Consider the following 14,115-nt stretch of genomic DNA (forward strand, 5'->3'; position numbering starts at 1 on the left):
GGCTCCTGGTGCTGCCCCGAGCCCGCAGAGCAGGGGAGCGCTTGCTTATGGCTGGAGCCGATGCTAAAGTTCCTGTCGGGCTGCCTTAGACACTTGGGGCAAGGCATTCCTTCCAACCTGGGCCACTTGGAGTGGGCTGGGGACGGCCCCGGGGCAGGTGGCAGCGTGTGCAAGGGCCCTTTGTGACACGGTGCAGCATGGTCACCATGGGATGGAACGGGACAGGGTGTCCCAGGGCCCTTTGTGACACGTGCTGACATAGGGGCTGGCGGCGACGCAGCCACGCCACAGTGCTCGGAGCACGCGACGGGACAGGACGGGACAGAGCGGTGCCGTGAGGAGCCCCCGCACAGCGCACTTGTTCCTTGCCGACCCGGAGCTTTTCCGAAGCGTTATTCCTGCAGGTGACCTCGAGGCCAGACCACAGGACTTGGTGACCTGTGGCCTTCTCGAGGCTTCTCTTTTGCAGGTGCCCTCGAGGGCAGACCGTGGGACTTGGTGCCCCGGAGCTTTTCTGAGGTATCTCCCATCCCTGTGGCCGGTGCCCTCAAGGCCAGACCGTTGGCTTAGCTGACCACAATCCTTGACGAGGAGTCTCCTGTCCTTGTGGCAGGAGCCCTCAGAGACCAGGGTGCAGGACTTGCTGTCCTGTAGCCTTCCTGAGGTTTCTCTGCTGCTGGTGCCTTCAAGGCACAAGCGCAGGACTTGTTCACTCAGAGCTTTCCCAAGGAATCTCTCTTGAAGGTGCCCTCGAGGCCACACTGTGGCATGGCGGGCAGATTCCGTCGCCTGTTCAAAGTGCTCAGGAGGAAAAAAGGCCCTGGAGCTGCCCCAGCACAACAGCCCGAAGAGCTGGAGCAGTTCCAGCCACGGCAGGACGGTGAGTGACAGAGCTGGGCCACAGGGCTGATGGCAGCAGCCAGCTTGGCGCCATCCCATCCCATCCCATCCCATCCCATCCCATCCCATCCCATCCCATCCCATCCCATCCCATCCCATCCCATCCCCAGGGAACAGGCCTATGGATAGGCTGGAAGAGGAGCCAGGCCAGACCCCCCGCAGCAGCCGTGCTCCATCCCCTGGGCATCCCGGGGCTGTCCCTGCCTGGGGAGCGCAGGGCTGGGCTGCGTTCTCCGGCCTCTCCTGCAGCCCCTCAGCTCTGGCTGCGCTCGCTCTTTGCCAGATGCAGCCCTGGACCGGACACAAGAGCAGGACCGTGCCCACGGCCGCTTCCGGAGAACAGTGCAGGTACCTGCAGCCATCCCCACCTGGGCTGGGCCTGCTGTCGCTGCTCAGCCGAGCACCACGCCTGGAGCACCCCTTGGAACATCCCTCTCTTCCCTGTCCTTTGTTCTCCTGCAGATGTTCCGGAAGTTCATGTGCATTCGGCGTGGAAAGACCAGCACCACAGCAACTGAGGGCACAGCTGAGCCTGACTCTGGGCTGACCGAGCTCCAGGCAGAGCCTGATGTCAGCACAGATATCACTGCACCCTCAGAAGACTCTGACAGTCCAATGAATGATCACACAGCGAAGACTGACAGGGCAGTGACTGAGGACATGGCCATCACAAACACTGACACCGGAGAGACTCAGGGCATCCCAAATACTGACACTATGCCCATTCCCACTGGGATTCATGCTCCCAAACTGGATTTTTTTGAAGAGAGTGCTGCTTCTCCTCAGCAGCAGGTAAGCAGCCTGGGGCCAGGGCTGGAGACTCCAAGGATCGTGTGCCCCCTCAAGCCACGGCTGCTGGGCCCCCTCAGCCTTTGAGGCCAGCACAGTGCGGTGGGAAGGGAAGCACTTCTTGGGGGCAGCTGGGGAAGTTGCTCCCTTGGACAGTGCTCCAAGTCTTCCCCATGCCTCCTCCAGGTGCCAGCCATGGTGAGGAACATTCACCAGAGACTCGGGTCCCATGTCACTGTGGATGCCTGGCTGCAAATTGACATTCTGAGGCTGGCTGAAGAGCACCCCGCTGATGTGGTGCTGACCCTCCTGCGCTGTGCCCCATCGTGCGACAGGTACGGGGCCCAGCTGCCTTGAGAGCTCAGGGCTCACCAGCCCTTAGGGCCCATCGCCCTGTGCCACCTGTCCAATGGGGTCTGCCAGACAGGTGGAGAGCTCCAGGACCCTCGGGCCCCTCTGTTTCCTGAGCCTGCTGCCATGCTCCCTCCCTGCCCCTCAGGGCACCGGGGCTCTGTCACCTGGGCCCCCACAGCTGCACAGGGCATGGTACTGTGACTGAGACGCCCCTGACTCAGAGCTCCGATCCTACAGAGCTGCTACAATGATGTGGAGAATCATAGGATCATTGGGACCAGCAGTGGAGAAGGTGTTGCCAACACTGCTCTGTGTGATGCAGGAATGGCCACTGCATAGCACGTCCACCTCTGATGGGGATGATACAGATGTCTTTGCCCTGGCTGTGAGTTTCTGGAACTGGCCTTTACTCACCCCGAGGTCACATCCTCACCAGCTCTCCATCCTTCCCCCACTGCATCTCCTTGCCTCAGGTGCTGGGCTGAAACCTGCCTGGGCTAGGGCAGGCTCAGGGGGCACCAGGCCCGGTGCTCCCCCTGCGTCTCCCCTCGGGCCCTGCCACATGGACAGCTCGGCACTGAGGGATGTTCCTGAGCTGTCTCGAGCTGCTTCTTTTGCAGGCAACTCTGGCGCTGTGGGTGATTGTCCAGGTGCCCGAGTGCCACGAGGCAATGATCCTTTATTCAGCCCGCCTGTTTGTGACTCTGCTCTTCCAAGTTGTCATCACCACACAGCAGGTGCCAGAGGAAGTTGATCACTTCTGGAGAGCATGCCAGGAGGAACACCGCCTTCCCATCAACCCCAACAGGTCCCAGTCCTCCTGTCCTTCCCATGCCCTCGTGGCCAGCGCCAGTGCCCCCAGTGTGACCTGGGCTTTGCTCTGTGCACAGGTTTGCAGTGCAGGCCATGAAGGCTCTGCTCTGTCGACTGCGCTGTGACAACGAGGTGGTGGCTATGGAGCGCAAGCGTGGCTGGGACACGCTGCTGTGTGCTGACACCCAGCACTATGCAGTGGGTCTGCTGGCCAGGTGAGACCCCCTTCTCCTCACTGCCCCCGGCACTTGTGCCCTGTGCCCGAGGTGCCCCACACAGTCCCTGTGGGGCCTCGTCACCGAGGGATGGCCAAGCGGACTGGAAAAGGCTGGAAGGGGAGGGTGCCCAGAAGGAGCTGCCTCCCAGAGCACCCAGATCCCCTTGCAACGTGGTGGGGAAGACCAGACCTGTGTGAGTCAGTCCTGGGAGAGGTTTGCCCCCTGCCTCAGGGTCTTGGTGCCTTTTTCCCCCTACCAGAGAGATGCGCCAGGTCTTGATCCCCTTCTGCTCCCGCATTGCATTCCACCTGCTCAAACCACTCAGCAGGGAGGAGCCATGCTGGGATCTGCCTTTCCTGGCTTTCCTTGTGGAGGTGAGCCTGACGGCCAGCGCTGCCTCGCTGAGCTGCCTCCCGCCTCTCTGCCCTCTCGTAGCCGCAGCTGCCTGGGACGGTGCCCGCGCCCTGCGCTGCTGCCTGGGCCCAGCCCTGGGCGGTTCCGGGCTCCTGCCGGCCGGCTCCCCTGTCACTGCCCTGTGCCTTTCAGCTCCTCGAGTGCCTGGACTTAAGTAAATATGGTGACAGCATCCTGGAGATCATGTCCAGGTACCTGCTGAGCGAGTGCAGGCAGAGATGTCGCCTGGCACTCAGAGGCCTCGTGGTGCTCAGCAAGGATCCCGCCATGGTGAGAAGGCGGCAGCGGCTGAAGCTGCGCTGGGGAAAGCAGTCACATGGGCTTGGCTGGGCTTCAGGAGCTGAGGCAGCTGCTCCCAGCTCTCCTGCCTCCCGGCTCAGCTGCCCCAGTGCTTCGGGACAGGCCTTTGGCCTCTGGGCCCTGCGGCAGCAGGGTGGGCTTGCAGGGCCAGGGTGGTGTAGGCAGTGCAGCCGTTCATGGCTTCACAGCACAGCCTTGTGTTCCACACAGGCCAGAAGAATGGGCAGCCTGTCTCAACGGCTTGTGGAGCTGCTGGGTGATGCAGATGGAGAGGTGGTCAGGATGTCCCTCTCTGTGTTCATGAATGTGCTGGAGAACAAAGACATCCTGGTATCCAGCACCACTGCCCCGAAACTGGCTGAGGCGCTCTTGCCACTCTTTGAAAATGTAAGGCTCTGTGCCCCCAGCCACTGACACTGGCTGCTGCCCAGACACTTTGTGCCCTGTGGATTTTTAGGCCGTTGCCCACATGGGCTGGAGAAGTTGCTGCTGATGTTTTTTCCTTTACTCCAGGACAACAGCAATGTGCAGATGCTCTCCATTCACCTCTTCTGCAAGGTGATGGAGTTGGTAGTGGACAAGGGAAAAAAGCCCCTTAAGACAATTGTGTGCCAGAGCCTACTCCCACTTTTATTCCACTGCCATGATGAGAACCGGAACGTGGCAGAGGTGAGGACTTGTGGGCTGATGTGTCCTCCTGGGAGGGGGCTCAGCTGCCTCCTGCCCTGGGGCCTCGCAGGCTGCAGCCTTCTCCTGGCCTTGGCACAGGGACGCGGGTCCTGTGCCCTGGGCTGTGGTGCCATCTCCGTGTCTCTGCTGCTCTCCAGGCTTCTCGGGAAACGCTGATTTGTGCGGCCAAGTTCCTGAAGAGGAGAAATCTTGGGCAGCTGGTGAAGAAGGAGCAGCTGTCGAAGTTTGCCGAGTGCCTGGTAAGGACCGCCTGGAAGCCTAAGCTGAGCCTGGAGAAGTCCCCTGCCCCTGGTGCCCAGTGCGTGGGGCTGGCAGCTGTGCTGCACCAGGGGCGCCAGCCTGCGCCCCACACGCTGCTCCCTTCCCCGGGCTCTTCTCCAGGCTCCTGTGGCCCCGAGCCGGGAGCCGATGGAGCCCCGGCCCCGCTGGGCTGTGGCACGGGGCGGCACCGCGGCTCCCCGGGCAGCAGCCGGCCCTCGGCCCCCTCCAGAGCCCGGCGCCAGCGGCTGCTGGCCGGGCCTCGGGGCCGTGCGGGCAGGGGAGGCCAGGGCTGGGCGCAGAGAGCCCGGCCAAGGGGCTGAGCCCGCGCCAACCCTTCCCTCCTGGCGCTCTCTGCAGCTGGCAGAGGACAGGAGCCGAGCGGCCGAGCGCCTGCACCAGGCGCTGCCGTTCGCGGAGAGCCCGCAGGAGTCCCTGCGAGAGGCGGCCGTCAGGTTCATCGGTGAGCCACGAGCCCGGGGCCCCTCCCCGCCCCGCCGCAGCTCGGCCCCGGCCCCGGCTGCTGCCCCGGCAGCGGGATCCGGGCCCGGGGCCGTGGAGCCCCGCCTGCCCTCGGGGCCGCTGCCGCCCTCTCGCAGCCGTGCCCTCGGGCGTCAGGATGCGGCAAGGGCCCGGGCTGAGCCCTGCCGGGGCAGGAGAGCGGGTGGCCACGGGGCTGGCAGCGCCGCTGCGAGGGAGCTGTGCCGCGGGGCCGTGACCGCCTCTGTGCTCCCAGGGACTGCCAGGGTGTTCTTGAGGGGGCACAAGGAAGAGCTCCAGCTCCTCGGTGAGGGTGAGTGAGGGCAGCGGGCTGGCAGCGGGGGCTGGCGGGGGCGAGCTGCAATGCCTGGCTCGGGAGCTGCAATCCCTGCCCTGGCTGTGGGGGCTTTGCTCCGTGTGTGGACTCGGGGTGACGTGGGCGGAGCACAGAGAGGTTTCAGGGACACGGTGGGGAGGCTCATGGCCAGCACCTTCTGGCTGATCTCCTTGGCCCCTGCTGTCTTCTGGCCGTGGCAGGAGCTGGGTGAGATGGCCCTGGCAGGAAGGTCTGCTTGGATTCCTGCAGATCCAGGCTCTGACCGTGGCTCTGTTCCTGTCTCTTCCAGCCCTTCAAGCCCTGAGGAGAGACGACAGCCCTTCCCAGACAAACATCATAGTTCAGGAAATACTCAACGAAAGAGCTGCAGAACTACGTTCATCTGCTGGCCCAGAACCAGTGTCCCTTTAAGACCTCCAGATATCCTGGAAGATGAGACCATCTGGAGACTAGAGTAGAGCAGCTGGAGCTCCAGGCACAGCTGATGCTGGTCACAGCTGAGCCTGTGGAAAGCTCCCATAGCTCCTGCCCTCTCCCTCCCTTTTGACAGCTCCATCCCTCCAGCCCTCAGACCCTGCCCATCCCCTTTTTTCCTCCCAGCTCATCCCTTCGCTTCGCTTCCTATTAATAAACAGTTTGGTTTCTTCACTTGAGCTGCATCTCTGTGGTGCTGAAGCGGCCCAAAACCTGAGCCCTGGGACACACAGGCCCCTCCTGCCGCTCTCTTCCGTGCTTTTACTGCAACCCTGGGGTATATCACCGTGTCCCGCAGCCGTAGGGAGGAGGAGAGAAGCTCCAGCAGGCAGGAATTGTGCAGCAAGATTGATTTATTTAATTATTTTACAAACTCTTTCATAGGCTTTTTTCTTCATAGTCTAATTGGACAAAGGATCAGCCACCCCTTGGGGTGATCGGCTAAAATCCTAAAACATCCATTGTCCAAATATTTTCTCCTGTACTATAAAAAAGACTTTTCAAGGGTGCAGGTGTTTGGTTGTGTACATAACTCTGCTGCCTCTTCTGTGAGAGAGAAAAGTCTCTCACGGGCTTAGAAAATAGCAAGAAAATCCTTGCTAGCAGCATTTTTGTATCCACACCGTGCCATGTTTTGTGCAGAGACACAGAGGAACGAGGGCAGCTCAGGCTGGAAAGGTCCCTGTCCTGAAGGTCCAGTTCCACAACACTGTGGAGTCAGAGGTCTTGCTGAGCACCCTGAAGGCCCTGGATTTTAGAACAGCCAACAGGAGTATGCTCCGGAGGCAGCTGTGAGGGATTCCGTGGCAAGCCTCCACGGAGGGCCAAGGAGCTTGGAATGCTGGAAGTTTTCAAGAGCAGCTTCCTGAAAGCCCAGCAGTGCTGCATCCCTGCACGGGATCAGGAAGAGGGCAGAACCAGAGAGCATCCGGGCTTAACAGTGGCCTCTGGGTGCGCCTACGAGCAAACGAAGCAGCAGCACAGTGGCCGAGACTCGGACGCGCGGCCATCCCGGTGTCCGGAGCGCTGTCAGGCAGTGTTGGGATCCTGGGGGCGGTTCTGGTCTCCACAAGTGTGGGATTGCAGCCCCTGCTGATGCCTAGAGAGGCCACCTAAAACCAGAGGCTAGAGCAGAATAAGGGAATAAAGGTAGGTATTTATTTGAAAGGCCTTCAAAGGTACACCCAGGGTAGCCAGAGGCTACTGCCAAGAGGGACCCCAAGATGGACAACAGGTCACGAGTTCTTCACACTTTTGTAAGTTTGGTTCATTTGCGGATGTGCCGGTTTGGCCAAATTTAGAAAGATATCCTCTGAGAGAAGGCACAACCACCCCTCCCCGAACCTGGTTCGGGAAAAAATTAAGTTTTCATCAAAGGAAAGTGAAGGAGATAAAAACTATTGATTTGGCAAACACACGGGAAAAGGAAAATAATGCTAAATAATAAAATCTCTCGCTGTGGAGAAAAAACCTGGGAAAGTGTTAGAGTCCTCCCTTTGGTCTCCTCGGAGCTGGGGCTTGGCCCAGGGCCAGGCCCTCTGTGCTCGGTGGCAAGTCCTCCTGATGTGTTCTGATATTGAAGCAGTCCAGCAGAAAAGGGAGAAAATCCAAAATTCCAGGGAATGAAAAAAAATTCAGCTCTCAGTCTCCCTTTGGAGGAAAAGAAGCTGAAGAACTGGCCAAAAGCTGACCAGGGAAGCAGCAAGCTGGGTGCCTCCTCCCTCCCCTGCTGCAGCTGGGAAAAAGAAAGTCCCTATCTCTGTGTGACCTTGAACAAGCTGCAAACTGCTTTGAAAAAGTTTTGCTCAGTTTTTCCTTCCCCCTCTCAGGCTCAGTTTAGAGGCATAGAAAGGCACAAAGTTAATTTCTAGGCATAGGGCAGGGATACGGGATACACATCACAAAGTCACCCCAAGACATTCCACCCCTTATCCCATATCATTGGCTCAATGCCCAAACGAATATATTTTAACTCTACACACACACATCGATACATATACATATATATATATATATATATACAGCTATGTACGAACAGTGACAGTGACCCTCAGCAAGCAGGGGTACACAGGCATTTCACACTACAGGTGGTTTTCACCCAACAATCAGATCTCCCTGCGGTACACAATGCGTTGTTCCATCTTTCTGCATTACCCACCATGTGCAACCAGGTCCCTGAGCAAAGACAACCCCACGGATGGGTTGGTCTGTACTCGAGGCAGAATTTATCCACACGGGCTTTCCTAACAGACCTCTGACATGCACTACTGGGGCCTTATCTCCATCTGTTGTACGCAGGGATTCAGATTGGGCTGGACCTGCTCTATTGGTGGAACCTCGGGTGTTAACTAACCAGGTAGCCTTTGCCAGATTCTGTTCCCAATTTTTGAAAGTTCTCCCACCCAGTGCCTTCAAGGTGGTTTTCAACAATCCATGGCACCGTTCCACTTTGCCTGCAGCTGGTGCATGGTAAGGGATGTGGTACACCCACTCAATGCCATGTTCTCTAGCCCAGGTGTTGATAAGGCTGTTCTTAAAATGAGTCCTGTTGTTGGTCTCGATTCTCTCAGGGGTGCCATGCCTCCAAAGGACTTGCTTTTCCAGGCCCAGGATGGTGTTCCGGGCAGTAGCATGAGGCACAGGGTAGGTCTCCAGCCATCCAGTGGTGGCTTCTACCATTGTGAGCACACAGCGCTTGCCTTGGCGGGTTTGAGGCAGTGTGATGTAATCAATCTGCCAGGCCTCCCCATACTTGTATTTGGACCATCGCCCACCGTACCACAGGGGCTTCACCCGCTTGGCCTGCTTGATCGCAGCGCATGTCTCACAATCATGGATCACCTGGGAGATACTGTCCATGGTTAGATCCACCCCTCGATCTCGTGCCCACTTATAGGTGGCATCTCTGCCCTGATGGCCTGAGGCATCATGGGCCCATCGAGCTAGGAACAGTTCTCCTTTATGTTGCCAATCCAAGTCTATCTGGGACACCTCTATCTTTGCAGCCTGATCTACCTGCTTCTGGCTTTGGTGTTCCTCATTAGCCCTACTTGTGGAGACATGATGCCTCAGGTCATCAAGGCAGAGATGCCACCTATAGGTGGGCACGAGATCGAGGGGTGGATCTAACCATGCATAGTATCTGTGATAAAACAAACTGTCTCCCTGTGATCCATGAAAGGCGGCCACCAGAGGCCAAGGCCAGCCAGACCTGTTGGCCTTGGCAGCTTTTGTCTGGCAGCAATCCTGGGATAGATGGAATTTTGGAGGCCAAATTGCAATTTTGGCCATGGGCAGCTGGGGGAGAAGGATGGTTCTGTTCCACAGGAAGGAAAGCACGGAGCCCAGCGTTCCAGGGCAGGTGAGAAGCAGCTCTCTCCATGCCAAGGTCAGCCGGAGCTGCCAGGCGGCCCCAGGAGCCCAAGGCAGCCAGAGCTGTTCCATGTTCCCTTGGTTCCGTGGGCCCAGCAGTGTCCCAATGGACTCCGTGATTCCATGAGGACCTGCAGGAGCACCATGGTCTCCATGGATCCACGAGGCCCCTCAGAATCACACCGGCCCCTTGGTCCATGGCCCTGGCCCACACGTTCCTTGTCTGTGTCACAGCCCCGGCTTTAGGATGGCCACCAGCCGGGACGTGTCCCAAGGAGGCCGTGCCAGCTTCTGTGGAAGACCCCGAGCCCTTCGCGCGGCGGCTGCGGTGGCAGCCGTGGGGGCTCCTGGTGCTGCCCCGAGCCCGCAGAGCAGGGGAGCGCTTGCTTATGGCTGGAGCCGATGCTAAAGTTCCTGTCGGGCTGCCTTAGACACTTGGGGCAAGGCATTCCTTCCAACCTGGGCCACTTGGAGTGGGCTGGGGACGGCCCCGGGGCAGGTGGCAGCGTGTGCAAGGGCCCTTTGTGACACGGTGCAGCATGGTCACCATGGGATGGAACGGGACAGGGTGTCCCAGGGCCCTTTGTGACACGTGCTGACATAGGGGCTGGCGGCGACGCAGCCACGCCACAGTGCTCGGAGCACGCGACGGGACAGGACGGGACAGAGCGGTGCCGTGAGGAGCCCCCGCACAGCGCACTCGTTCCTTGCCGACCCGGAGCTTTTCCGAAGCGTTATTCCTGCAGGTGACCTCGAGGCCAGACCACAGGACTTGGTGACCTGTGGCCTTCTCGAGGCTTCTCTTTTGCAGGTGCCCTCGAGGGCAGACCGTGGGACTTGGTGCCCCGGAGCTTTTCTGAGGTATCTCCCATCCCTGTGGCCGGTGCCCTCAAGGCCAGACCGTTGGCTTAGCTGACCACAATCCTTGACGAGGAGTCTCCTGTCCTTGTGGCAGGAGCCCTCAGAGACCAGGGTGCAGGACTTGCTGTCCTGTAGCCTTCCTGAGGTTTCTCTGCTGCTGGTGCCTTCAAGGCACAAGCGCAGGACTTGTTCACTCAGAGCTTTCCCAAGGAATCTCTCTTGAAGGTGCCCTCGAGGCCACACTGTGGCATGGCGGGCAGATTCCGTCGCCTGTTCAAAGTGCTCAGGAGGAAAAAAGGCCCTGGAGCTGCCCCAGCACAACAGCCCGAAGAGCTGGAGCAGTTCCAGCCACGGCAGGACGGTGAGTGACAGAGCTGGGCCACAGGGCTGATGGCAGCAGCCAGCTTGGCGCCATCCCATCCCATCCCATCCCATCCCATCCCATCCCATCCCATCCCATCCCATCCCATCCCATCCCCGGGGAACAGGCCTATGGATAGGCTGGAAGAGGAGCCAGGCCAGACCCCCCGCAGCAGCCGTGCTCCATCCCCTGGGCATCCCAGGGCTGTCCCTGCCTGGGGAGCGCAGGGCTGGGCTGCGTTCTCCGGCCTCTCCTGCAGCCCCTCAGCTCTGGCTGCGCTCGCTCTTTGCCAGATGCAGCCCTGGACCGGACACAAGAGCAGGACCGTGCCCACGGCCGCTTCTGGAGAACAGTGCAGGTACCTGCAGCCATCCCCACCTGGGCTGGGCCTGCTGTCGCTGCTCAGCCGAGCACCACGCCTGGAGCACCCCTTGGAACATCCCTCTCTTCCTGTCCTTTGTTCTCCTGCAGATGTTCCGGAAGTTCATGTGCATTCGGCGTGGAAAGACCAGCACCACAGCAACTGAGGGCACAGCTGAGCCTGACTCTGGGCTGACCGAGCTCCAGGCAGAGCCTGATGTCAGCACAGATATCACTGCACCCTCAGAAGACTCTGACAGTCCAATGAATGATCACACAGCGAAGACTGACAGGGCAGTGACTGAGGACATGGCCATCACAAACACTGACACCGGAGAGACTCAGGGCATCCCAAATACTGACACTATGCCCATTCCCACTGGGATTCATGCTCCCAAACTGGATTTTTTTGAAGAGAGTGCTGCTTCTCCTCAGCAGCAGGTAAGCAGCCTGGGGCCAGGGCTGGAGACTCCAAGGATCGTGTGCCCCCTCAAGCCACGGCTGCTGGGCCCCCTCAGCCTTTGAGGCCAGCACAGTGCGGTGGGAAGGGAAGCACTTCTTGGGGGCAGCTGGGGAAGTTGCTCCCTTGGACAGTGCTCCAAGTCTTCCCCATGCCTCCTCCAGGTGCCAGCCATGGTGAGGAACATTCACCAGAGACTCGGGGTCCCATGTCACTGTGGATGCCTGGCTGCAAATTGACATTCTGAGGCTGGCTGAAGAGCACCCCGCTGATGTGGTGCTGACCCTCCTGCGCTGTGCCCCATCGTGCGACAGGTACGGGGCCCAGCTGCCTTGAGAGCTCAGGGCTCACCAGCCCTTAGGGCCCATCGCCCTGTGCCACCTGTCCAATGGGGTCTGCCAGACAGGTGGAGAGCTCCAGGACCCTCGGGCCCCTCTGTTTCCTGAGCCTGCTGCCATGCTCCCTCCCTGCCCCTCAGGGCACCGGGGCTCTGTCACCTGGGCCCCCACAGCTGCACAGGGCATGGTACTGTGACTGAGACGCCCCTGACTCAGAGCTCCGATCCTACAGAGCTGCTACAATGATGTGGAGAATCATAGGATCATTGGGACCAGCAGTGGAGAAGGTGTTGCCAACACTGCTCTGTGTGATGCAGGAATGGCCACTGCATAGCACGTCCACCTCTGATGGGGATGATACAGATGTCTTTGCCCCTGGCTGTGAGTTTCTGGAACTGGCCTTTACTCACCCCGAGGTCACATCCTCACCAGCTCTCCATCCTTCCCCCACTGCATCTCCTTGCCTCAGGTGCTGGGCTGAAACCTGCCTGGGCTAGGGCAGGCTCAGGGGGCACCAGGCCCGGTGCTCCCCCTGCGTCTCCCCTCGGGCCCTGCCACATGGACAGCTCGGCACTGAGGGATGTTCCTGAGCTGTCTCGAGCTGCTTCTTTTGCAGGCAACTCTGGCGCTGTGGGTGATTGTCCAGGTGCCCGAGTGCCACGAGGCAATGATCCTTTATTCAGCCCGCCTGTTTGTGACTCTGCTCTTCCAAGTTGTCATCACCACACAGCAGGTGCCAGAGGAAGTTGATCACTTCTGGAGAGCATGCCAGGAGGAACACCGCCTTCCCACCAACCCCAACAGGTCCCAGTCCTCCTGTCCTTCCCATGCCCTCGTGGCCAGCGCCAGTGCCCCCAGTGTGACCTGGGCTTTGCTCTGTGCACAGGTTTGCAGTGCAGGCCATGAAGGCTCTGCTCTGTCGACTGCGCTGTGACAACGAGGTGGTGGCTATGGAGCGCAAGCGTGGCTGGGACACGCTGCTGTGTGCTGACACCCCAGCACTATGCAGTGGGTCTGCTGGCCAGGTGAGACCCCCTTCTCCTCACTGCCCCCGGCACTTGTGCCCTGTGCCCGAGGTGCCCCACACAGTCCCTGTGGGGCCTCGTCACCGAGGGATGGCCAAGCGGACTGGAAAAGGCTGGAAGGGGAGGGTGCCCAGAAGGAGCTGCCTCCCAGAGCACCCAGATCCCCTTGCAACGTGGTGGGGAAGACCAGACCTGTGTGAGTCAGTCCTGGGAGAGGTTTGCCCCCTGCCTCAGGGTCTTGGTGCCTTTTTCCCCCTACCAGAGAGATGCGCCAGGTCTTGATCCCCTTCTGCTCCCGCATTGCATTCCACCTGCTCAAACCACTCAGCAGGGAGGAGCCATGCTGGGATCTGCCCTTCCTGGCTTTCCTTGTGGAGGTGAGCCTGACGGCCAGCGCTGCCTCGCTGAGCTGCCTCCCGCCTCTCTGCCCTCTCGTAGCCGCAGCTGCCTGGGACGGTGCCCGCGCCCTGCGCTGCTGCCTGGGCCCAGCCCTGGGCGGTTCCGGGCTCCTGCCGGCCGGCTCCCCTGTCACTGCCCTGTGCCTTTCAGCTCCTCGAGTGCCTGGACTTAAGTAAATATGGTGACAGCATCCTGGAGATCATGTCCAGGTACCTGCTGAGCGAGTGCAGGCAGAGATGTCGCCTGGCACTCAGAGGCCTCGTGGTGCTCAGCAAGGATCCCGCCATGGTGAGAAGGCGGCAGCGGCTGAAGCTGCGCTGGGGAAAGCAGTCACATGGGCTTGGCTGGGCTTCAGGAGCTGAGGCAGCTGCTCCCAGCTCTCCTGCCTCCCGGCTCAGCTGCCCCAGTGCTTCGGGACAGGCCTTTGGCCTCTGGGCCCTGCGGCAGCAGGGTGGGCTTGCAGGGCCAGGGTGGTGTAGGCAGTGCAGCCGTTCATGGCTTCACAGCACAGCCTTGTGTTCCACACAGGCCAGAAGAATGGGCAGCCTGTCTCAACGGCTTGTGGAGCTGCTGGGTGATGCAGATGGAGAGGTGGTCAGGATGTCCCTCTCTGTGTTCATGAATGTGCTGGAGAACAAAGACATCCTGGTATCCAGCACCACTGCCCCGAAACTGGCTGAGGCGCTCTTGCCACTCTTTGAAAATGTAAGGCTCTGTGCCCCCAGCCACTGACACTGGCTGCTGCCCAGACACTTTGTGCCCTGTGGATTTTTAGGCCGTTGCCCACATGGGCTGGAGAAGTTGCTGCTGATGTTTTTTCCTTTACTCCAGGACAACAGCAATGTGCAGATGCTCTCCATTCACCTCTTCTGCAAGGTGATGGAGTTGGTAGTGGACAAGGGAAAAAAGCCC

The 14,115-nt window shown here is 59.9% G+C and overlaps 1 protein-coding gene and 1 long non-coding RNA gene across 2 annotated transcripts; both read left to right on the forward strand.

Moving 5' to 3' along the window:
* The first annotated feature begins 667 nt into the window (after positions 1 to 667).
* LOC125319053 lies at positions 668 to 2,046 on the forward strand. Its single transcript, XM_048289999.1, has 4 exons — positions 668 to 880; positions 1,184 to 1,248; positions 1,363 to 1,692; positions 1,876 to 2,046. The coding sequence occupies exons 1-4, from the start codon at positions 769 to 771 to the stop codon at positions 2,044 to 2,046; spliced, it is 678 nt and encodes a 225-aa protein (XP_048145956.1). The 5' UTR covers positions 668 to 768.
* Positions 2,047 to 4,382: 2,336 nt separating this feature from the next.
* On the forward strand, positions 4,383 to 5,923 carry LOC125319034. Its single transcript, XR_007200572.1, has 5 exons — positions 4,383 to 4,457; positions 4,616 to 4,717; positions 5,097 to 5,199; positions 5,473 to 5,529; positions 5,843 to 5,923. It is a non-coding gene; the product is annotated as an uncharacterized LOC125319034 (long non-coding RNA).
* Positions 5,924 to 14,115: the final 8,192 nt, after the last annotated feature.

Source organism: Corvus hawaiiensis, chromosome 35 (genome assembly GCF_020740725.1).
Source record: "Corvus hawaiiensis isolate bCorHaw1 chromosome 35, bCorHaw1.pri.cur, whole genome shotgun sequence".
Classification (NCBI taxonomy): domain Eukaryota; kingdom Metazoa; phylum Chordata; class Aves; order Passeriformes; family Corvidae; genus Corvus; species Corvus hawaiiensis.

Coding starts and splice junctions, on each gene's coding strand:
- LOC125319053 (XM_048289999.1), top strand. CDS start 769: ATGGCGGGCAGATTCCGTCGCCTGTTCAAAGTGCTCAGGAGGAAAAAA. Junction 881..1,183: donor GTTCCAGCCACGGCAGGACG/GTGAGTGACAGA, acceptor GCTCTTTGCCAG/ATGCAGCCCTGGACCGGACA. Junction 1,693..1,875: donor CTGCTTCTCCTCAGCAGCAG/GTAAGCAGCCTG, acceptor TGCCTCCTCCAG/GTGCCAGCCATGGTGAGGAA.